Below are 24,045 nucleotides of genomic sequence, written 5' to 3'. Positions count from 1 at the left end.
CATAATAGCGGATTCAAAACTGATGAAATTTGATTTATGTGTTAACATTCCTCTGTTATCTTCCCTATAATGCATATGCTTTGCATCAATGATATGATCTCACTTTGTTTTTGTGTGTTTTGTGTCTCCGTTTTGTTTTGTGCGTTTGTGGTGGACACGCTCCAAGACGTTTTCCTGTTGTTCCTGCCTATATGGAAATACAACATGTGTGAAAACATTTGACAGGGGAGACCGATAAGCTCGGCCTGACAAATGCTTTGCAGGACTTCTGCAGTGCAGACTGACTCCAGTAAATCCTCATCTGTCAAGCATGTTTTGCTTAACTGGTAGAAAGCTCAGCGAGATCTTTATATCCACTTCATGCAAAAGTGAGATCATCAATTACAGAAATTATGCTTTTGCTCTTGAGAGCCAGAAACCCAGTAGCTTTCCTCTCTTATCCTGTTTTTTCTCCTGTCATTTCAGTTTTCTAGCTCAGTTTTCTCACTTTTTCTCCACCCAGTCTCTCTCTCTCTCTCTCTCTCTCTCTCTCTCTCTCTGTTCTTTCATTATTTTTTTCCTGTCATTCTCTCTCTTTATCTCTCAGTGTGTAAATCAACAGCTATTCTAACAAGTGTCCAAATCACCCAAACAAATCACTTGCACAGAGTCCCGCCAAACAGATGCTGATTCGTATGGGTTCAGTGATTTTGCATGCAGGGCTTTCACCTCTAACAAAAAGGTTGTGCCTCTTTGTTGATGCCAAATGAAAAATGAAAGTGACAGCAGAGAGATGAAAATTAACTGCGGACTGGAGACAGAGAGTCTAAAAGACCACAGAGGGGCAGAGCAGAGGGCAAATTAAAGTAACACAAATAAACAGTTATTCCAATCTACTGGATATTTTATTCAGATGCAAATTGAAGAAACACGTAAGACCTGCCATATTCTACATTTTTCTTTTCTTGTTGACGGATCCAATTAAAAAACCGAAACCAGCCATGAGCTGAAGTATTCGATGTGTATTCGGAGACTGATATAGCTTATTCCCCTGTGCTGTGGGGCGCCGTTGTTCCAAAAACACACCAATGATCCACACTGCTGCACTGGGTGACATGTTCCTTTCATTAGCATGAACACAGGCACGGTGGGTTGACGCGGTAAAAAACATGCATCCTGCCGCCATAAATACTCACTCGTGCTTCAAATGTGTGATGATAGGCAGCTCAACAACAGTCCCCACAAAATGCACCATTTACTCTGTGTAACATTTGCCCTAAACCCTTTATAAGATAAGCTGATGGCTTTAGTGCCAAATGCCGCAGACAGGCTGAGGAAGTCAGAGTATTGACGGTTTTGGTCTTTTCACGGGTTTTGTTGACAATAAGTAAAGACTTAGACTTAATAATCGTCTGATGCTGGATTTTTTAGGCTGTTATATATATATATATATAGTGGCACATACACTAACACTGATGAACTGAAATGCGAGCCCAACACAGGCACTCAGTTCCTTTGTGATGCAGCAAAATGTGCTATGTTCTCTATTCGCTGTGTTCTCATATGTTCTCTCCTTCAAACTTCTGTAACTTTGTTTTTTTCCTTATTACATTATTATTGTTTTACATGATTTTAATTCAATATCAGGTAAATCTTGACCGTATGTCCATCCATAAGCCAACTCCCAAACTCAATGATCGGTATGAAAACTGAAGCACAAGATGGAGTGAAGAAAAGTGCAGTCAACACATCAGCTAGACCTGTCATATGGAACTGAAAGACTGATTAATGGAATAATTCTCTCTGTGTGTGTGTGTGTGTGTTCATCTGTGCAGTACCTTCATTTCTTCATCCCTCCATCTCCTCATCTCCACCTCCACCCTCTCTGACCCAGCCTCTGTCTGTGTGCCATCCTGACGAGATGAATATGCATGCTATTGAAATGAGGGTCATTTCTGCACCGTTTGCTGTAGCACAACACACAGCTGTTGCTATGGTGAGGGACATTTTATGCTGCTTGACCCATCAGCTGACATACATATATTTTACATAAAAAAACAGCAGTGGAGTGCACAGGGCTGTGAGCTCGGCACCCTCCTGTTCACACCCAAGACCACCGTGAAGTACGCAGACCCTCTTTAGATATTCTAGCATCTTCATTAAGCTCTGAGTCCACTTTATTTGATGGACTGTTCCTGTGTTTTCACCCCCACCTGCAGCACAGGTGCATTCATTTCACAGCCATTTAAACCTGAAGGATCAGCGTTATGCAGCATGATGCATGGATATGAGCCGGTGATGTACGAGTCCAGTGGACGAAGGTGATGTATGGAGTCACTGACGAGGAAATATAGGCTGTCACCCATCATTATGTCCAGAATAAGGCCAGGACTTTGAATGGCAAACAGTGGGTGAGTGGGCTTCTAAAACATGATGTTTTATTGATTCTTGAAGCAAAATTGTTTCATTTAAGCCCACTGTGCACGGAGGTCAGGGTCAGCCACCAGTGGAGCGGGAGTTAATTCAGTTTTTATTCAGGGATGCTTCAGCAGGGTTCATGCTTGAATCCACTGGTTGAGTGCTGGTCTACGCTCTGCTTCTCAATATTGCCTTCACACAATCAATACTGTGTGAAGACCAGAGGGATTGAAGAGCTTACAATGCACCTTCAGTGTTAGCTGCTTTGGTGTTAGTTTGCCTACACTGAAAGGATTTTACTCGCATTTTTCTGTTGCTCATCCTTTGAAAGGCATGTACTTTCACTTCAGTTGAATTTTGACACTGAAAACAAAACATGATCTGAAAAGGGAAACACTGGCATTGAAACATACGCACTGAAATGGCTAAGCCTATACCTCTGAATGAATAAGAGCTAACACTTTAAAATAGACTTGACCGTAAACTGTGCATCCTGTCATGAACTACGCTGCAGAATCGACATTCTGTTGTTGGCCTTGTTGTTTTCAAACACTGATATGATTCATTTTTTTGTCCTTTTATAATTTCAGAAAGCTGTTTTGTCAAACTTTCAAATCTTTCCTTTCTTCCTCACTTCGTTTGACCTCCTCTGCCTCCCCATACTTGGGCAGAGGCTTGAGTGGAGGGAGGTGAGCAGAGTTATCTAAGGTAAACCGAATGAAATGTGATGTTTGCTCACAGAATATTTATCGTACATCTCTGTCTCTCTGTTGTCAGATTCATCTGTCTCGCTCTCAGTCTCTCCCTCTTCCATTTGCACTCACTCACATCTCCAGAGTTTGAAGTCCCTCGACACCTAAAGGATGCAACTGTCGCAGAGCATTAACAACCGCAGACGTGCACACGGTCACGCACACTGAACAGAGTTAATGGGCCTGTTAATGCTGCATAGCGTGAGTCCGTATGACTCCTGTCACATATGTGCTTTGTATGAACAGACTTTTACGGGCTCAGTCATGAGGCTGGGTATGATATTTCATGGGCTCAAGTCGTTAAACACAGTCAATAGTGTGTCATACTTACAGACACACACACACGTACAACAATACCTTATCTGAACACCTGTACCTGTTTTGTTTCTTCGTGATGCTGCATAATAGGCTGCATGACAATGGATGCACGTACAGCTATAGGTCCCCTTGGCAACAGCTATCAAGTGGCAGATGATTCTTGTGGCTTTGTAAGAAAAAAAAAATGCGCGCGCACACACGCACACACACACACGGCAACGCACATGAACATCTATGAGGGTACATGGAGTCCATTCATCAAACCTCTCATGGTGGGAACGCTGATTGCTTGGAGCTTGCTTGGCTTTTCAGGAAGAGAAAAAAATCACATTTGCTTTTCAGCCCCGTCACTCCGAACACCACACGGGGATCTGAGCATTCATGGCAGGTCAACCACTGAGACGGACTGTGAATATCAGAGGCACACACACACACAGTGTCGTGCTGGCAGCATCTCGCTTGCTTTGCGACTGGCTGCTTCTCTGCATCCTCTCACCCCCAACATTTTATGTTTCTGTCTCTCACTCCTTCTGTCCAGTCTGTCGTCTCTGATTCCTTCTCCTAGCTGACACTTGCTACTGACTCTGCACTACTGCTCTTTAACTGAGCTCTGTTTCTTCTTCTTCTTCTTCTTCTTCTCCACGTCTCCTTTGCCACAAGGCCTATTCTATATTACTCGTCCCGTTACTTCACCTGACACTACAGGCGTGATCACACTCTCAATATGTTGATGTGAAACATATTGGGAAAGTGTTATTTGTTGGATTGCTTGGATAAATGTGAAAGAAGGCTTTCATTTAGGGCTTGTTTACTGGTATCAGTGGCTTGGAAATATAGAAAGTGTGTATCTGGGAAAACTTCTAATTTTCAATTCTTTTTGTTAGAATTTGTTTGTTTGTTTTCATATTTATTGAGGACACATGAAGAAATGAAGTATTCAAGATTGATAAATAACTCTGACACCACTCCAGACTGAAATTCCCCAAAACCACTGGGTGGACTGAGTGCAGGTATCCATGGTGACCAGAGGACGAATCCTGATGACCTCTGTCCATCACTGCCATCACTAACTCCACCAGCAGGTAAAAGTTTTCTGTAACTTGGCAATTTGCCTGAGACTTTGCCTTGTGATTAAATCCTTCCAAAGCTACTCACATTCACAGTGGCTCCAGCTGTTTTAAACATCAGCTGTTTAGCAGCTCGCTAACCAGTGAACAAAGTCAACATTACAGCTGACTAACATCAGCACATAGCACTAACACTGTGTTAGCCTGACATCAGCCTCACAGAGCTGATCCGACAACATGTTTCTCTTTGAGTTACTCCACGCTGTATTGTTGCTGCGGTGCTCTGAGAAAGGGCCGAGACAAATGGCTGCCCTCATCAGTGCAGTGATTTCATGCTGCTTGAGTCTGGAGTTGTTGCTCTCACCTGCCAAACCAGCCGAACTAAAAGGAGGTCAGATTACCTAAAAATAAGTCTTGCAGTGACACAACAGTCAGTATCCTGGTGCTAAAGCAAACTGACTGCTATTCAAGTGCACAAATGAAAACGTTTAGACTACGAATTCAGATTCAGATTAATTTTTTTCTTGACAAACTGTTTTTAGCATAAATACAACTTACGCATTTAAGAAATTATCAACCGGAAAAACATTCAAGATTTATTCTGATTAACAACAAAAAAGATATTGACATTGTTGTTCTTGAGCCTTGATGTGCATCATTGAAATAGTATTCGAGGCCTCATATTACTAAATGCAAAAAGAGTAATGGAAATAATTGTATTTAGCCTGTAGGAGAGGTCATTAAAAAGAACCATCACTGATGTCCTGTCATGTCACTCTGAGTAATGTGTGTGTCGATGATGAATATATGAAAATTCAGTACTGTTTTTTCTTGTAATCTGCTACCATCGTGTGGCAAACATAATGACTACAGCAAGATTTAACCCTTAAACTCGATATAATACAGCAGATGACCTGTTTCAGTTTTGTCGCTAATGAATGACAGAGGAAAAATGCACAGACAGTTCCCAGAGCACGTGGTTAATTTATAACTAAATATCGTTTTATACAGCCTGTTAACTGAGTCGCGTATCTAAGTTCTGATCTTTTTATACACCTGTGTCTATTTCAGGAGTTCCTGTGGCTGTGTGCAAGCGGTCAGCAGTGACAGAAAGTCTGTCTCAGTGGCAGCTGCAGTCTGACTGCTTCCTGTCAGCCCACTTGTCTCTGTAAGCTGTGCAGTCTCACCTCTGAACGACACGTACATGGTGAGTAGCACAATGCTTCTGCCTCTCCCATCAGGTCGTTTCGAATTATGGTTTATTGGCCTTTTTTCTTAGCTCTCTCACTGCACTGAAGGTACACGACTAGTGGATTCTGCTTCCCATGAAGTGCCAGGTGATGCCAGTGACAGCTTATTGACTTTATTTGTCAGATTCCTTTCTTTAGTGTGCATAAAAGAAAAGCGATGGAGAGGAGACGAGTTAAAGCACTTGTTGCAAATTTCAGAAATGTGTTTAAGCGGACAAGACAGACAGAATAAAATATTGAATATAAATGGTGAAGATACACCTTTTTAAGAAGCTGTTTAGGTTGCAGATACAGGATACGTCAACATTAAGAACTGCATTGTATTCAAACAGCATACACCATAAATACTTTATAACAATGATTACTGGCTTTACCATTCGTAAATATATGCAAATAGCATCTTAGTACATTCAATTGATTTCTTTTACCTTTCTTGTAGGTACTTTACCATGGAGGCTACAGCAAAGTATGACTTTAAAGCCACAGCTGATGGTGAACTGAGCTTCGCGAAGGGAAAGCGACTAAAGGTGAAGGAACAGACTCACACACATGCTGCACAACACACTCACACCAAACACTCAAGTTTCCAGTGCATTCACATCACAAACTGGTGCTTGCAGCATTTTATGTAAATCAGTGTCGCCTGGATGACTGAACATTCAGTACATTCATACAGTATGAATAGTAACATTTGCATCACTGTGCCGTTGTTCTCTGCAGCACTTCTCAGCTTCTGGTTTGTGCAAGAGGTGATGAAAATGCGTCATGAAGCTGCATCCTGCAGCTCAAATACAAGTTTATTTCCTATTATATATCACAATGAAATCTTTGTCATTTTAGGTATCTTAACAAAATTGCAAAAAACAAAGAATAAAATAGCAAAAGGAATAAGAAAGTCAAGTTAAATATTGATGCATTGACCAAAAAAAACATTTACGTACTGTGACAAAGTATAACAACAACACTGAAGTTTTCACACTGTCACAAGACGCTCTCGCCTCTAAACCACTCAGTCACGTTTGTCTTCCTTGTAAAGCTGCAACAATATTAGACCTTTTTCTTGGGTGCATAATTATTATGTAAGTAAACTTCAGTGGATAACATGTAGCGCATATAAATTAGGTCGAGTTAAAAAAAAACTGCAGCTGTTGGCATAAGAGGTTTGATTTTATAGAAATGTCTTTTATAGAAATCGAATGAGGGAATCATTAACCATTAGATGTTTGTGAAAAAGTTCAACCTGCAGTACAAAACGTGACCATACCTTATATACTTTTAGCATTGATTTGATTTCTGCTGTGTACTGTGTAGCATATTTACCTCAGTGCTGATGTGCATTTTGTGCTTGTGTCCTGCTGGGTCAGATTCTGACTACCACTGGAAACTGGTACAGAGCAGAACTCAACGGGGCTGAGGGGTTTGTACCACAAAACTTCATCGACATTCATCTGCCCAGGTAAAACTCACACAGAGCTGAAGAGAAGATTGAAGAGAAATGTAACAGGATGTATCTTTTGAAATGACACAGAAGAGAAGTTTATGTGAGGTCATCTTCACGTGACAGGAAACAACAGGAAGTTTCATGAGGAAACCATACAAATAATGCTTAACCTCATTCAGAGGTCATCACCTCACACTCTATAAATGAATGGTGGACAGCAGGTGTTATATTTATACCTCTATATGTCACCTTTTCTACCTCCTCCATGAGTCCAGCTGGTACCAGGAGGACTTGAGTCGCAGTGACGCCCAGGAGAAACTGATGTCTCAGCCTGTGGGGGCCTTCCTCGTACGAGGCAGCAGAAAAGCAGCCCATGGTGACTTCTCCATCTCTGTCAGGTGCATCCAGCATGTGTCACAACGTGAATCTAAAACATGTGCATTTAGAGTTTGTTTATCCATGTGGTTAGTGACTGCGAACAGCAAAAGAGATGGTTTGTACGGTTATGGTTAATATTCATTCTACAGACGTGATTATTTTAGCCTACTGCAGGCAGATTTGTGCTGCGGAGATGCCAGCATTAGCATATGCTGAGCCTACTGCCATCCATTTTATAAGTCACATTTTATGTATATAGGTTTTCCTTTTTCTCAGAAAAAGTCTGTTTAGTAATATAAGATGCCTGTGATGTTGTTTGTGGCCTTTTGAAGATCATCCACAGTTTCCACCTTTCCAGTACGTTTTCATTTTGTTTAGTGTTTGATGCCTGTCACTGTCACATCACTGTTAGGCCAGAACACCACAATTAGCTCTCATATTAGCATTTTCAACAAAATGTATTTTCTATGTAGAACAATTTGACTACTTCCTCCAGTGGGTGCACTTTTCTGGTGTAAATACTGACAAAGCAACTGGTGAAGCTGCACTGAGGCCCAGAAGCTGTCAGGAGTCTGTGTAGGCATGAGAACTAAACTTCCTTACCTTTTTCTTTTGATTCTCTCTGGTAGTTCTTCTCACCACAAGTGTAATATGTTTTTGTCCATATAGACTATATGGACAAAAGTAATGGAACAGTAAAGGTTGATGGAGGAGCAGTGAAGGTATGGGGCTGTTTTTCAGGTGTTGGGCTCGGCCCCTGACTTCCAGTGAAGGGAAATCTTAATGCTTCAGCATACCAAGACATTTTGGACAATGCTATGCTTCCAACTTTGTGGCAACAGTTTGTGAAAGGCCCTTTTCTATTCCAGCATGACTGTGGCCCCGTCATGTTGGAAACCAGGCCTTTTGGTCCAACATCAGTGTCTGACCTCACAAATGAATGGGCACAAATTCCCGCAGAAACACTCCAACATGTTGTGGAAAGCCTTCACAGAAGAGTAGAAGCTGTTAGAGCTGCAAAGCTGTCTGTGTGTTTACAATGAGATGTCATTAAAGTCCCTGTTGGTGTAATGATCGCTTGTCCCAATACTTCTGTCCATAAAGGGTATAGCACGGCTCAACAACAAGGATTTCCAGCTTGCCCAGTCCATGTAATGTATTTTTCCTCAATTTAGATAAATGTGTGGAAACTCAGTTTTCGTTCTTGACATCCTTGACAGCAACAGTACAAGTTTTTTTCCCTTTTCAGAGAATTTCATGTTGGGCTGTCTTAGCAATGACAGATTCTAACTCAGTTTGAAGGGTTGGAGCTGTATGGTTAGCATCACCATAGTGTGATAACTACTGTGTGCTACGCAGCTCTTCAGAGTAGTTATCTGTGTCCTGTTTGCATGATTATGTTTAACATCATGAAGCAGGCTGAACGTACAAATTTGATGTGTCGTTACAAGCAAGAAGCCAAAACTGGACATCCTGTTGTTCATCCGCCTTCGGTCTGGCTGTGGTAGGACTGTGAACATGTTTGTTCAGAGCCAAGAGATTAACAGGTTTTAGAAGCTTAAATGTAACCTTTGTTTGCACTTAACACAAGCTTTATTTTGGCAGCATTGCAGATTTTTTTTTTTTACAGAGAGACAGATATGAACTTATAAATATTGTGCTTGGCCCCATGTTGCACATACAAAAAAGGCATGCAAAAAAAAGTAAAGCATCGCCTGTCTTTTCCTCCACTACAGATATGCAGCAGGCGTGCAGCACTTCAAGGTGATGCGGGACAGCAGAGGGCAGTATTATCTGTGGTCGGAAAGGTTCCCCTCTCTCAACCAGCTGGTGGAACATTACAAACACAACTCCATCTCCAACCAGAGTCAGATATTCCTGCAAGAAATGCAAGAACAGGTGGGGAACATACTCATGGACACATGGAAGAAATGTAAAGAAATAAAAGTACAGTAAAAGGATTTCTGTAGAAACATCCACTGTTGTATAGACTACATAGACAAAAGTATTGGGATGAGGCTGTTTTTCAGGGGTTGGGCTCAGCCCCTTACTTCCAGTGGAAGGAAATCTTAATGCTTTTGGTCCAACATCAGTGTGTGACCTCACAAATGCTCTACTGCACAAATGGGCACAAATTCCCACAGAAACACTCCAACATGTTGTGGACTTTTGTCCATATAGTGTAAGAATGTATGCATCGTATTTAACTTATTTGTTACACTGAAAACCTTATTTGAAACAGAAGTTTAAAAACAATGTTAAAATGCAAAGTTTTTCCATCCCAACAGCAAAGAGAAGACTCAGATAGCTCATCTCCTCCCCCGACTCGTCCTCTCTCAGGCTGCCCACAGACATCTACACCACAACAGGTACCCACAGTACCTTAAATGTCCGTACTTGTGTTTCTTTTTCACATACTGCTGGGTATGTTTGACTGATTGTGTTTACGTAGGTAAGTGCGCATCTGATCATATGCAGGTTACTTTGTGCATACAGGATTTGTGAAAGATAACAAATCCAATTCATTTAAGTTGCCCTGGTTATGCATGTTTACAAGTGTGTGTGTGTGTGTGACATTATCTTCTAAAACAGCATGATAGTGTTCAGATTATCTGAAAACTCAGAAATTCGTCAGCTGTGGATGCTCTGGACGTACAGCAGGCTGTCCTCTGCTCAGGGGCCGACTCCTTCTGTCCACATGTCAAGGTGTCCCTGAGATTTTTAAAAAAATAATTTTCAATGTATTACTCTGAAATAAAAAACAGGCGTTTGTCCATTTACAGCTTACAATTGACCTCAGCAAAGAAAGATCTACCATCCTTATGACTTAAGTCATACTCTTTGTCAAATTAAATTCTGGTATGATGCTGTCTAAAACTAGATTTTTGGTCAGCCTGCGCAGTTTGGCGACACTTGGTTCGTGGACTGAGTTTGTGTATCTGTTTGTGTCTCTGTGTGTTGACTTGTATGTCCTCCTCCACACTGCAGGTCAGAGCTCTGTACAGTTTCCAGGCTGAAGAGACGGACGAGCTGGAGTTCAACGCCAGTGATATCATCGAGGTCGTGGACTGCTCCAACCAGGCCTGGTGGACAGGCCGGCTGAGGGGCAAAACCGGCCTGTTTCCCTCCAACTACACTAAACCCATCTGAGAGCAACACACACAGTCAAAACCATGGCTTCACAGGAACCAAAGGTTAATTTCTGCAGCTTCACTCTAATTATAGCCTAAGCTGGCAGCAAAACTCTCAGTGTCTTGTGACAGAAAGTGTGAGCTGTCTGGAACGAGTATGAAGACAAACCTGTTAGTTTAGGCACACACACACACACACACACACACACACAGTGTTCAAGGGTTTTCTGTTTCCACTGTTGTCTTTATTAGTATATATATTTTTTAAATATCACATGAAGGGTGCAGCATGAGGTCACTAGTATGACATGAGGTAACAGTCCTTCACAGATCCATGTAATATTAATGTACTTTAGGAACTTGAAGTAGTTGCTGATTGCTCATAAACAGAAGTGAACTAAAAAAAACAAAACTGAATTCTGCTCTACACCATTGAGACGATTTGTTTGTGCTGTGATCATTAACTGTAAATAAAGATTAATGAACATGAGAGCTAGCCATAAGTGACGCCAAAATATCTTGATCATAAACCCCTCCCCCTCCATGTTAACAGATGGGACATGAGCCAAATTAAAACTCCAAAGTACACACTAAATAAGTTTTTCCCAGAGATGTTTTTTTGTGATTTTACATTGTTCTTACGCTGATACACACTCAGGTGTTCATTTCTCTGATAAGTTTGGTTTTAATTAGTTATCTGATGCTATAAAATGCTGGTGAGACGTCATGACGGACAGCTGGACGCTGCTCTTGCTTGGGTCATTTGGGTTTGCTTTTGTACAACAGAGATAAGTGGAGACTCATCGTCCGTTTTTATATCAGTGGTTGTGATTGTGTCAGTGAAGCTAAACAAGTGAAAATGAGAAGAAGAAGAAGAATCACTTTATTAGCAGTATATATATTTTTATATACATACACTGAATTTGTATGCAACACTCAGCAAATTACATGCAATGAAACACACACAGGAGCAGTGGGCAGCATCAAGCGCCCGGGGAGCATACTGGGGGTTAAGTGCCTTGCTTAAGGGCACATCAGCCGACTGATGGAGGGGGGAGCATTTTTTGCATTAATCACTCCGCCACACCCAAATTTTTCCTGCCCGTCCGGTGGGGGAATCGAACCAGCGACCCTCTAGGCCACGGCTGCCCCCTATAAACAGGAGCTAACATCTGAAATGTGACACAATTATTACATACAGTTTGTACAGTGATATAAATGTGCAGAACTCACACACACTAGTTTATATGAACACCCTCATGGATGAATAATGTAAATTTACATTTCAGTACAAGATCAGTCCGTCAGAAAGTCAGCCTGTCGTGTTTGTCCTACATTGCTGTTTGCTCACTTTATTACCTAATGGGCTGGTCTCTTTGTGCAGCATGAGCCTGGGATAGCTCATAGCAGTGAGAGAAAGGGTTTTTTTACAGCCTTTTGTGTTTCACAGAACTAGTCCTTGCCAGCCAGAGTCTGCTGCATTCAAGGTACATCTGTTAGTCGGTTTTTTTGTGTAAAAAAAAAATAAAAATTTTAAATGTGACCAGTTCGGATTGAAAGATTTATTAAATTTAAATTTGAAAGGTCTGATTGTTTTATACAGGTAAGTTGTATATTTGGTTTGCAAGAATAGGCCAAAAGTTTAAACAATGTGGCAGAATTAACCAAATAAGTTATGTAAACTAGGCTTTATTTACATTTTACTGAAAGTCATACATTTGACAGAAAAAAAACACTAATTGGTATTCAATGTCACGCAATAACAGAAAAACCAGATGTTATTCACAAACGGTCGGTGATTATCTGATTTTGGCTGTGTTTACGGCCTGCCAGTGTTTCAATGCTCTTTTTTCCATTTGCACTTGAATGTAGCGTGTTTTCCTTCAAGCCGCGCCTCTCTCTCTCTTACTCGGCCAGGTAAGAAAACTTGGTGAGCTTTACTGTCACCTGGTCGGCCTCACAAATCCCTAGGTACTTTGCAGTGGCTCGTGACAGAGTTTCTGAGCTCCAGGAGGGGTCACCACAGCCATGGCCGAATCCCAGCTGATGTGCATGGAGGACGGCCACATAGGAGCCAAGATCCCGGAGTCCAAACCCGAATTTTACTACAGCGAGGAGCAGCGCGCTGCCATCGAGGAGCTCCTCAAGAATGGTGACGGCGCCTTCAAAACGCGACTCCAGGATGACAACATGAAAGACTTTTTGTCGGCCAGAGAAGTCAAACTGTTTGTGAACACTTTCAGAAAGTACGACTCGATGGGCGATGACAGCAACAAGGCGTCGCCGTCCAAGTCCGCGCAGGGAGGCGCCGGCACCGACGTGGACTCGGGGGTCCACTCCACTTACTGGCCCCAGATGTCGGACACTGAGGTCCCGCCGCTGGACATCGGCTGGAGTGGCGGGGGGCTGTTCAAAGGGGTGACCCGGGTGGCCGTGCACACACACCCGCCCAAAGAAAACGGACCTCACATCAAGGAGGTGGTCCGGAGGCTCATCCAGGAGGCCACAAAGGTGAGGAGGACAGGAGCAGGACTACGGAGGCTAACAATAATACTGTTATTCAGGACATAAAGTACAGAGCATTTGAAAAGGTATAAGACACTTTTCATCATATTTAGTTTTGGTCGTTATTGGTAAAATGGTAATTATGGGCAAAATGCCAAGCGTATTACAGCCTCCAGTGTAAAATATCTCAGTTAAACACAGAATTAACAGATATTCAAGTGACATCAGGAGACAGCAATGAAGACACACTGAGAAAAACGGTGAAGACAAAGGTGTGAGTGGAAGTGCCATGGTGGAACAGTACAGTGTTGTGAAGTCAGGTCAAAGGTGTGTGAGGGACTGACGGAGCACAGTTTATACAGGAAGTTATTCACCTCTTTGTTACCTGCTTTGTTTCTTGTAATTTCCTTGTAATTACATTAATAACACACACGCACACTCATGTACACTGCTGTCAATATGCGATCAGCTCACGTACAAACTGGATGAAAGGTGAAGACACTGTTGAGGCTGATATAATCTGACGTACTGATGTGTAAATCTGTTGCTCCGTCTGACCACTAGTGCAAAATCCAAGCAGAAAATGTTCTTTCCAGCAAATATTCACTAAGAAGCTGGAACCACTGAAGTTTTGGAATATATTCTAAAAACAAAAAAGATATGTTTAAAAATGTCTAAAAAGGACTAGGACTTTGTTATATGTTTTGTTGAGTTGTTTGTGTTTTCACAAACATTTGTGTCCCAAACGTTTCCTGCAATGTTCAAACCCAGAGAACTCGGTGATGTCATTCAAGTGGACAGTGTGTGTTTGATTTGGTCACCTGTCAGCAGGTCGAGGTGTTCGGATGCTTTTAGCCGTCATATCATCTACCTAATGCGTTTCCTGTCCTCTTTTACCAGACTTTGCTGACAACAGCTTTTTTTTGGCATTTTTCTTCAGCTGCACGGGAACTCTGAGCAGGACTGATGTGAAGTCTGAGTGATTAAAAGCTCCCCGCTGAGAGCCTGGAGTGGGCCTTGTGTTTGAGTTGCCCCGTCATAATGTTTACTCACAGACGGCCGGAGCTCAGCTGAGTCATCTGTTCCAGCAGCACGGAGACCAGCTGTGCTCAGCCCTGCCTCCTTTATGCCCCTTCTTAAAAACAAACATACATAAAACAAAAACTGTGTCGCAGAGGACGAGCGGCACGCGTGTCGTCTTCATTGTGTAACTTGTCTGTGGACTTCCCCTCAGCTGTTAGTAGAGAATGTTTTTCCTCCCTCTGTCCCGCCCTCCTCGCTCTGTCTTTCTTTTCTTTTGATGTTTTCTTTGATCACATTCTTCTTCTGTTATTATTCTTCCTTTCCTTCCCCCTTTGTCCTTCCTTCAAACCAGCGAGTGCTGAAACGAGATGAAGATGGACCTCCGCTGAGACTCCTCTGTTAGTGTTATTTTTTTATTGTATATAGAAAGCGATTTACATACTTAGTCTGTGCACATTTAACCTTACTTCCTGGTAGTTCCTGGTGCTTTCCAGTTATTACCTTGTCATGTTGGCCATACAGCAGGCCAGTCTCTAATATCCCCTCTGATAGGCTCCTACATGAAGCAGCAGCCCATCTTCTCTGTTCCTAACTTCATATTACACATATCTTTAATGTTTTTCTGTTTGATTGCCTCCTAAAGTTGGCACAGAAGAAGAAGAAGTTAAAACAAGTGCACAGTAGGTAGTTTGACTCGGTGTGCATGTGTGGAATGTAACAAACATAACAACATAGTTGTCTTTTATAAGGAAGAGAAAGAGCTTTTGCAATTACAATAACAATTACACACACACGCACAAGCTGAAGCAACCAGTTCTGCAGGCACACACACATTCGTCTTGGCACGCAGAGTTCAGATTTCTTCTCATTTCGCTCCATGAGGATCGTGTCTTCACTGTCCTCGCACGTCCCGGCTTGCATCGCTTGCTGTTACCCTCATGTGTCGACTCAGCGTTTTTCCTCAGTGACACACTGAGTGGAAACAACAGGCCCTTTGAGTTGCCACAGAGGAACTTTGTTGCACATTTAAATGGACACTTTTTTTTTCCATAACTTGGAACAGTTGAATATTACTCATATCCTTACTGAACACATCCCTACATGTTTTTAAAGGAGCACCTCTCTCATTTTTCTGCCTTCCCTCCTGCTTGTCTCTACCATGTGTGATTATTCTGTGGAGCTAACCTGCCACCTCTTTCTGAGCACTGTCACTTAGACAGTTAATTTCCTCTATAAACTTCATTGAACATCGATGATCTGCGAACTTTGCCTTGTAAAGCTGCAGGGACATTGAATGCCCCTTTTCATCAGACTCACTTAAATCGATCTGATCTCTTCCTGATCTGTTCTTTAACCTGAGACCTTTGGTGTACAACCTCAGTGAGGCCAAATATCAACTGCTTGTGTATCAGAGATATCAAAACTCATAAAAAGGTATTGAGCATTATTTATTAGTACCACTTGCTGGTCAAAGTGTAAACTACACAAGATATCTCTAATTTAATAAGCAAAAACCCTTCTGACCTCATTAGAACTCAATTTTAACTTGTATGATGGAATAAGAACAGTGTTTTTGTGCCTAATTGTGTCGGACCGACCACAGCTTGTCATCCTTCTCGCTTTATGCTTATTGTCCTGGAATTAACTGATAAATTGTGTTGTTGCCATTCTAAGATAATTCTGTGTCACTGATATAATCTTAATATAACGGCATATAAAAGCAAGTACATCCTTTCGGAGAGCAATGAACTTTTAAGTTATAATAGAGATAAAATAAAGGCACACAACCAAAACACTGAATAGCATTAAGTCTACTGCTTTGAAATGAATATTGAACATTTGGCTCAGAGGTAAAGTCCTTCAAAGCCAGTATACTGTCAGTCCAGCTTTTGACACTTTTTGTGGCGTTCGAGGTCCATCTATCGATAAGTCAACAGCATATGTACTGTAAGTAATTATGGAGTTGCGATTGATGTAGTGTGGTTGGTGTACTCTTTTTCATTAAGGCTGTCGATCACAAAAACAATCATATTGACATGTTGTTTATTCCGTCCATGTTTATATTGTTGTTATTGTTATTATTATTGTAGCCTGGGGGCACTGATTGACCTTCACCTCGACATTTATTGATTTATAGTTCATGGTTAGACCAAAACAGCGCGGATGGACACTGGTTTCAACACTCGCGCTCCGTTATACTAGTTTTCTGTTACTAAGAGCACTTTTACAAGTCACAGTTAAGTGCAGAGAACATAAATCTCCTTGCTTGTTTGCCTGCTGGCTTGTATTTGAACTACTGGCTCTTGTGAATTCCTTGACTTGGTCAAAGCGACGTGCAAACCTCTCCTTACGCTCTGGCAGAGAAGAAAGCGAAAGCTGTGTGGAAGCATTTCTCGAGACAGGGACACATTTAAACCCTGAAATTCCTCAGCTGATCTGCCTTTGTTGTCACAAAGCTCCATCTCTATGATCTGTCAGCAGACAGTAATGCAGTGGGTGTTTCCTCCCAGCAGCTGTGACTCTTTCCCAAAGCCTCCCTTGTGCCCTCAGGCTGGTGAACGTGTCAGCAGGTGGCGAAGTGCTTCAGTCAGAGGGATTAGCTTCTGCTGCTGGGCCCTTTGTTAGCGGGCTTTCATTTTTATTCTTCCCATAAAGATTTTATTGTTTTTTCCCCCCTCGGCTATGGAAAGTTCACATTTGGTACAAAGTGCAGTGTGTGTTCAGAGATTACTGTTGAATGTTGATTGTTGAATGACACACATTATGGGTTAGTCGGTCGGCGGTAGTAAGAGGTGTGTTATCTTTTTTTTTTCCTTTAACACGTGGGCCATTTGTTTTTTAAATAATCCAGGCAAATTAAATTCTGTGAAATATTTATTTTAGCTTTGTGCTTGGCACAGTCTGGTTTCGTCCTGTTTGTCACAATACCAGAATTTTAAAGGACCAGTTAACCCCAAAATCAAAAATACAAATTTGATACAGCCTCACCTGTAGTATTTCTTCATCTAGATCCTTGCAGCAGACAAAGTTTCATGTAGTTTCGTCATATTCAAAAGAAGGCAGACATTTCTACAGGCAGTACATTCAGAACTCAGAAACTCACACCAAAGTAAAGTAGATGGAAAAATAGCACGACAGGTAAGACGAATGTGTAATTTTGATTTTGGGGTGAACTGTCCCTTTAAACTTTGATGCACTTGTGGTATATATAAAAATCATTACCTTTCTCAACACTGCAGCCAAAAATAAATAAACTAAAGAAATACTCAGGCACTTTTGACAGCCTTAATACATTCTGGTTGATATGTGGAGTACAGTATGTAAATGACCCCCCCACCCCCATGTGTTCCTATCAAACTGTATTCTGAGCTGTTGTTGCCTTTTTTTTGCAGCTGATAGCGATAGTGATGGACGTAGTCACAGACACTCAGATTCTGCAGGATCTGATGGACGCAGCCTCCCGTCGCTCTGTGCCTGTTTACATCCTGTTGGATAACCAGGGTGTACCGCACTTCCTGGATATGTGCTCCAGGCTGCAGATTGGCGCACAGCACCTTCGGGTAAGACGCCACTTTAGGAAATGAGTGGAACCACCCTGCACACTTGGCATAGATACTGTCATCGCCTGCATTATTTTGTTACATGCGCCAGAGGCTACCCAGAAAGCAGAATTAAAACCTGATTATCCTGAAGGGCCTGAGTAAGTTAAATGAAGTCAAAGCAGGAGGAGCGTTCATGTGACCTTACTTAAAGTGATACAAATTACCTCCGTAGAGCTGCGTCAGAGGAAAGGCTTCGCCTCTCGCCTACTCACTAACTCATTACCCAAGAACAATGAGTCAAACAAAAATGACTCGACATGGAAATAGAAATGAAAATAATTATGTGCTGTTAAAAGTTGTGGGCAGATGCCGAACAACAGCAGACAAGAACTTTAGTTAGTCAGAGGTATTTGTGTTTAAGTTCTAAAGAGGGCAGATGTGAGCAGCACCAAAGTAACCAATGAGGACCGACATCCTTTTCAATCATTGGTTTACTTTTTGCAGTTACAGTATTTTTCTTAGGTTTGAACAAAGGTCTACAGGTTCTTATTGCTTTAGTTTAGCTCTAGTGATAAAAGTTTGAAACAGCAGTTGACTGAAAGAATAATCATGAGACATCAACTGGCCACTGCGTGACAGATCCTTCCCAAGCAGCCAATGGAAGGCTGAGGTGGACCGAACTGTTGTGATTTTAATGGCACACGTTCTAACTGTTGTCTTCTGCTTGCAACCTGTTGACGTTGCTGGCTATGTTGAGTTAATGTTCACAGTCTGTCTGTGGTCTTCTGTGGCTGCAGAATATGCGAACCAGATCACTTCAGGGAATCGGCTTCGGCTTGTCTTTTGGGAAACTTCCTGGCGCGCTCTGCTATAAGTACATGCTGGTGGACGGGGACAAGGTCATGTTTGGATCATACAGGTGAGCGTGTTTGTGTGTGTGTGTGTGTGTGTGTGTGTGTGTGTGTGTGTGAAAGGCTGAAAGCATCTCATTAATAACACCAGTTCTCATCAAAGTTGTCTTTTACAGTTTCTCGTGGGGTACATCTCGTATGGACCGGAACATGATCACTGTGATGACGGGGCAGGTGGTTGACTTCTTTGACCGGGACTTCCGTGAGCTTTACGCTGTCTCTGAAAACCTGGACCTTTACAAAGAGTTTCACGTGAGCCCACCTGCTCCTAACATGACGCTACGCTCCAGAGCGGAGTCCAAACGCCCGCCTTTACCAGCGACCACATCCCGCTTCCAGGTTACATTGGGGGAGTCACGGAAAGCTAATATCCAGGTGCCTGCACACAAATACCACAACCCCAAATACTTGCTGGCATTTGGGGACATGCCAAGACGTCCGACGGGGTCTCTGCAGGAGCGGGGACCCAAGAGAGGCTCAGTTCTGGCTGTGGCTCCTGAGGAGATGGACCCAGAAAGGCCACGACTGGCCAGCAGTGAGAAGATGGATCGCTTTAATCCGTTGCCCACAGAATCCCCACCCGAAAGTTTCACGACGCCCAACGGAGTCAAGCAAGAAAAGAACAAGTGGCTCACTTGGAAGAAGAGATTCTCAAGGGGGAAATCAGCCAGCAAGCTTTCGGTTAACAGCCAGGCAGAGGGCAGTTCCCCTACACCCACAGAAACCAATCGGACAGACGAGAATGAGGACAGCTTTGAAGTTATCGTGAAATCTCCGTCCAAGTGGAAGAGTAAGAAGTCGTCCAAACTGAGTCGGAACACAAGCTCTTTGCAAGCTGTCAACACTGCACAGGACAATAAGAGTAAGTCAGGATTTCAGTGAATATATAAAGATGGTGCTTCTAAGCCTGCGGAAAATCTGATGTCACGAGACAATTAGCAGGATAATTCAAATATATGAAGTTTCCCTCACCTCACCACTCTCTTTTCATAATCATGTTATTGATGTCTTTTTTTCTCACAGGTGTTAAGAGTCTACGTAGACCAAAAGAAGGCTGTAAAGTGTCCTGAGGACTGCAGAACGGAGGAACACGTTCTTAAAAAGAATTATGCAGCGACTTCCCCAATACTGATGTCGAAAGATGTGCAATACTCTGCGTGCTTTACCCAGAACCTTACAGAAAGACCAAATGAATGTACAATCCTTCAGGTACTGCAAGATGCAGTTTTTAAAAATGTTTTTCTCATATGTTTGTTAATCATAGTGTTGTGGGAAGTCTTTTATTCCCCCTGTCCGGTTCAGAGAGGTTTGATGAGATTTTTCGATCACTTGCATCTTGTTTGCTCTTGTAGAGGCGCTTATGGGATGTGGGGCTGACTGCAGGGGCTGATACTGACTGTGTGGTTCTGTAGAGTCTGTTTGAGAACTCTAAATGTGAAATCCTCTTCAGCTGACATACAGAAAAAAGTTTTCTGAGTTTACAAATCAAACACCAAACGTCCAAATGAGCGTGAGTGAGAAACTGATGATGAGCAACCTGAAGCGGGACTTGGCCAGATCTTGGATTATTCCTAATTTTGCACAGAGAAATTTTGTTTCTAAACAAAAGTAAGAGTGAATAACTATTGCTTTATGCCATCCCTTCAGTGAGATGGTATGCAGTATGTGTATACTACTACTACTAGGACTGCCAACCTTTTTTGTCTTTTTATGTTGTCGTTTATCTGTAAAAGAACCTTACAGAGAATTTATGTCTGATATTTGATGCAGTAAGAAGTTGTGGGACCTCTCGTGCATTGTGCGTAATAAATCGTTTCAGATAAGGAAAATTAATGGTGCAGTGAAGATTTATTTCCTCGAAGACTAGATATTTAATACATTGTGAGTTTTTTGTTATATTCTTCGAACATAATCCCTGCTTCATTCAAATCTGAGTAAGGTTTTGCTTTTCAAAAACCACGTCAGTAGGTTAGGTTTGGTTCTGTACTTTATTGTATAAATTGTAGAAAATTGGCCTCACAACAATTCAAGACAAGTGATGATGGAAAACACCGGAAATTACAATAATCCTAAACAAATGTTTCCTATAAACACGTGAAAAATAAAACGGAGAAGGGCTACATGTTTGTGAGGTCTTAACTGAGCAGTTGGTATGTCTGGTCAAACTTGAGGCATCACTTTGATTGCAGCTCCCCTTAGTGGTGATCACACAGTAGTACTCCCACTGACACTTGAAACTGATTGCACTGTACAAACCTACCGCTAGCTGCTGCCTTCGTCCTGTTTTTTGCCCCTCCTCTTCTTCTTTGGGTGTTTCCTAATGGACCTCAGAGAGGAACCACACGCCTGTTCTGACCTCAGGGTTGGGACTTGGGGGTAAATATGTGGTGCAACACAGAAACAGGAAGCCAGAGCTGCAGCAGGAAGAGGTGTTCTCACACTGCTTGACATACTAGTTATACCAACAGACATGCAAGCATAAAAATATGTTGTTACCCGCAAGCATTGCATGACTCCTTTCTTTCAGTGGAGGTGAGAATGGAATTAGGTCAGATCCTGTGAGACAGGGTCGGTTCATTGCAAGATTATTTTTAAACAGGTGAACTGGCCCCGGATACCTCATCTAAAACCAACTGATTACAGTTTTTGACTTCACATCTTTTTACTGTTTTGGGTTACTTGTGTTTTGCATATCGACTTTAAATTGCCTTGCTTTGACTTTTCAGGGGCTATAAAACATGTTATGTTATACATTTCTACTTTTACAAAAGCAGTTTTTTAAGAAGTTGTGTGCACACCAATTTATCCAGGAGAATATTACACAAACTCTGCACCCCCAGGGCACAAAATCTGCAAGCTGAAAATGTCCTTACTATCTTTTTCTTTTTTCAGGTTTCCACTTTGCTGCTCCATCATTTTTTTATGTTTCTGCTTGTTATCAGCTAACTCTAATGTCATCTGTTCTGTCTTAGCTAAGCCAACATGAGACAAACTTTTTCACCCGACCCTGCTCTATCCAAAAAAACCATGGCAACTGACTCACCCTCATGATGATGGTGATGTAGATTTAGCCAGCAAACCAATCATAATATTTTGTTCTGTGCAAATAAATAACTGTAACACACACACAGTTGATTTATTTGATATGACTTTAAGACAAGGACAGGATGAGGCCATGTTTGGTGGGGTTTGGAGGCCTCCGAAGGTTGGAAATCTCAGGGTCCCAGCACAGGCCAGATAGTACCTAACCAACAAAAATATGGTTGTTAGCCACTTTGATAAGCATCACAGAGGGAATGGCTGGCAGTATCTTTGTGGTATACGTAGTATTGGGCCTTTAACAATGACGATAACTTAGCAGAGCAAGTTCTACCAGAGGATATTTCTGATAAATGTTAGACAAGTACAAAAGTATCCAGACACTCCTCGATATGGATGATGATGTTTTTCAGGAGTTGGGCTCAGCCCCTTCCAGTGAAGGGAAATCTTAATGCTTCAGCATACCAAGACATTTTGGACAATGCTATGCTTCCAACATTGTGGAAACAGTTTGTTGAAGGCCCTTTTCTATTCCAGCATGACTGTGCCCCAGCGCACAAAGCAAAGTGCATCACAAATGCTCTACTGCATGAATGGGCACAAATTCCCACAGAAACACTCCAACATGTTGTGGAAAGCCTTTACACAAGAGTTAGAGCTGCAAAGCTGTCTGTGTGTTTAAATGAATTCCAGAGCATTGCAGGAGACCATAACAAGCACGGTGAAGCCATATATCTTACTGACAGTTGGGGGCAGTAATCCACCTCAAAGGTAAACACAGAAGGTTTCAAAACATCAAGTGTATATTTTTGAGCCTCGGTAAACACTTTTGGTGAGCGAGGCTGAATGAAAATAAAACCATGATGCCACACACTGAAACAGTATGATTAAGTTGTAAAAACTTTACCTTTCAATGAAAATTTGCCTGGTTTTAACCTTGACATCTTTTCAATATAATATCTAGTAGGCCTACGTGTTGAATTTATCAAACAACGGAGGCCAAATGAAGCTATACATCCCTTGTGGTTGTGAGCTAAAATTAGATGGTTTGTAAACATCCATGATATGTGATTTTACATTAAACCGCAAAGGTGGTTTGTGTGCTTCACCCTTGGAGAAGCACATGCAAGGATGTGAACTGAGCTTGTCAACATACTCAGAGATCACAGCGGTAGTATGAGGAAGTGAGGTGTGGCCATTTGGTTTCGCAGTGCGTTCATCTGAAAACACAGCTGTCGTTTTGCTCCTTAAATATCACAAACAGGATCCATGTCAACAGTTATATGAATATTAAATAAGGAACTCGTGAGAACACCAAATACAACAATCACGATGACACCTAAAGCATTTTGTTCATGTGCAGCGTACACAAGGCCTAATGTGTAATTTCTCTCAGTAATCGCCTATGAGCCTCTGTAAGTGTGTGGTGGTGTGTGTATCTGCAGAGACTTTGTCCAGTTCTGAACAACTTCTGGAAAAACCAGGAGCATCCCTTCTTCTTCTTTCTCTTCTTCTTCTTCATTTCCAGGCTGAGGTCCTGCAGTTCATTTTTCTCTTCCTCCACCTGTTTCAGTCTTGCCTCCCAGCTTTGTTCTTTCTCAGTGAGGTTTTTCTTTTCCTCCTCCAGCTCTTTAATTCTTGTGTTCCACATCTCTCCTTTCTTGAGCCGTTCTGTCTTTCTTTCCTCCAGCAGTTTTGCTCTTGTCTCCAAGCTGTGTTCCTTCATGGCCAGTCCTTTCTGCTCTCCCTCCAGTTCTTTCACTTTTGTCTCCCAGCTTTGTTTTTTTCGACCAGCTTTTTCTTCTCTTCTTCTAGTTGTTTAATATTTGTTTCCCAACTCTGTTCTTTGCTGACCATCTCCTCTCTGAAGTTGTTCTGCAGAGCTTCATATCTTGCCTCCCATTGGCTGTCGTTGCAGAGAGATGTGAGTACGCTGGCCTTCAGCTGGCTGAAGACCTCGCCAAGACGTTGGTAGACGTCATCCTTCTCTTCCATCCACACAATGTTCATTTAGTTACCATTCAAGATCGTGTAACTAAATGCTAGTTGTGGGCCTTTTATACTACTTGCAACACAAAAAACGCCCATGGCTGAATCAGTAGTAAATATAATGATTTTTGATGAGGGAATGGGGAAGATGAATTCTCATTGCCTGATAAAAGAAGGTGCTCAGGAATCTGCTTGTACGTCAGTGGACGCTTCTGTGTTTTCTGATTGTATGATGGGATAGAAAGGATAGACCGCCTGACTGAACTTTCGCTCGAGATCCATATGGTTACTGAAGCTCTGTG

General features: G+C 42.1%; 2 protein-coding genes and 1 long non-coding RNA gene across 3 annotated transcripts; 2 read left to right on the top strand and 1 right to left on the bottom strand.

Moving 5' to 3' along the window:
- Nucleotides 1–5,646: 5,646 nt before the first annotated feature.
- LOC124050733 (GRB2-related adapter protein 2-like) lies at nt 5,647–11,681 on the top strand. The gene is made up of 7 exons (XM_046373539.1): nt 5,647–5,741; nt 6,224–6,311; nt 7,149–7,240; nt 7,501–7,623; nt 9,340–9,502; nt 9,892–9,972; nt 10,592–11,681. Exons 2-7 carry the CDS (start codon nt 6,234–6,236, stop codon nt 10,751–10,753), a joined length of 699 nt encoding a protein of 232 aa, XP_046229495.1. The 5' UTR covers nt 5,647–5,741; nt 6,224–6,233; the 3' UTR covers nt 10,754–11,681.
- A 949-nt stretch (nt 11,682–12,630) lies between these two features.
- LOC124050720 (protein FAM83F-like) lies at nt 12,631–20,544 on the top strand. Its single transcript, XM_046373520.1, has 5 exons — nt 12,631–13,245; nt 17,655–17,822; nt 18,602–18,723; nt 18,832–19,577; nt 19,739–20,544. The coding sequence occupies exons 1-5, from the start codon at nt 12,763–12,765 to the stop codon at nt 19,783–19,785; spliced, it is 1,566 nt and encodes a 521-aa protein (XP_046229476.1). The 5' UTR covers nt 12,631–12,762; the 3' UTR covers nt 19,786–20,544.
- On the bottom strand, nt 20,344–22,174 carry LOC124050728. The gene is made up of 2 exons (XR_006841677.1): nt 21,742–22,174; nt 20,344–21,707 (listed from the first exon to the last, which is right to left on the bottom strand). It is a non-coding gene; the product is annotated as an uncharacterized LOC124050728 (long non-coding RNA).
- Between the last annotated feature and the right edge of the window lie 1,871 nt (nt 22,175–24,045).

The sequence above is a fragment of the Scatophagus argus genome, chromosome 2 (genome assembly GCF_020382885.2).
Source record: "Scatophagus argus isolate fScaArg1 chromosome 2, fScaArg1.pri, whole genome shotgun sequence".
In the NCBI taxonomy this organism is placed as follows: Eukaryota; Metazoa; Chordata; class Actinopteri; family Scatophagidae; genus Scatophagus; species Scatophagus argus.
The sequence above is the reverse complement of the archived record's forward strand: the minus strand, read 5'-3'. Positions and strand labels throughout refer to the sequence as shown.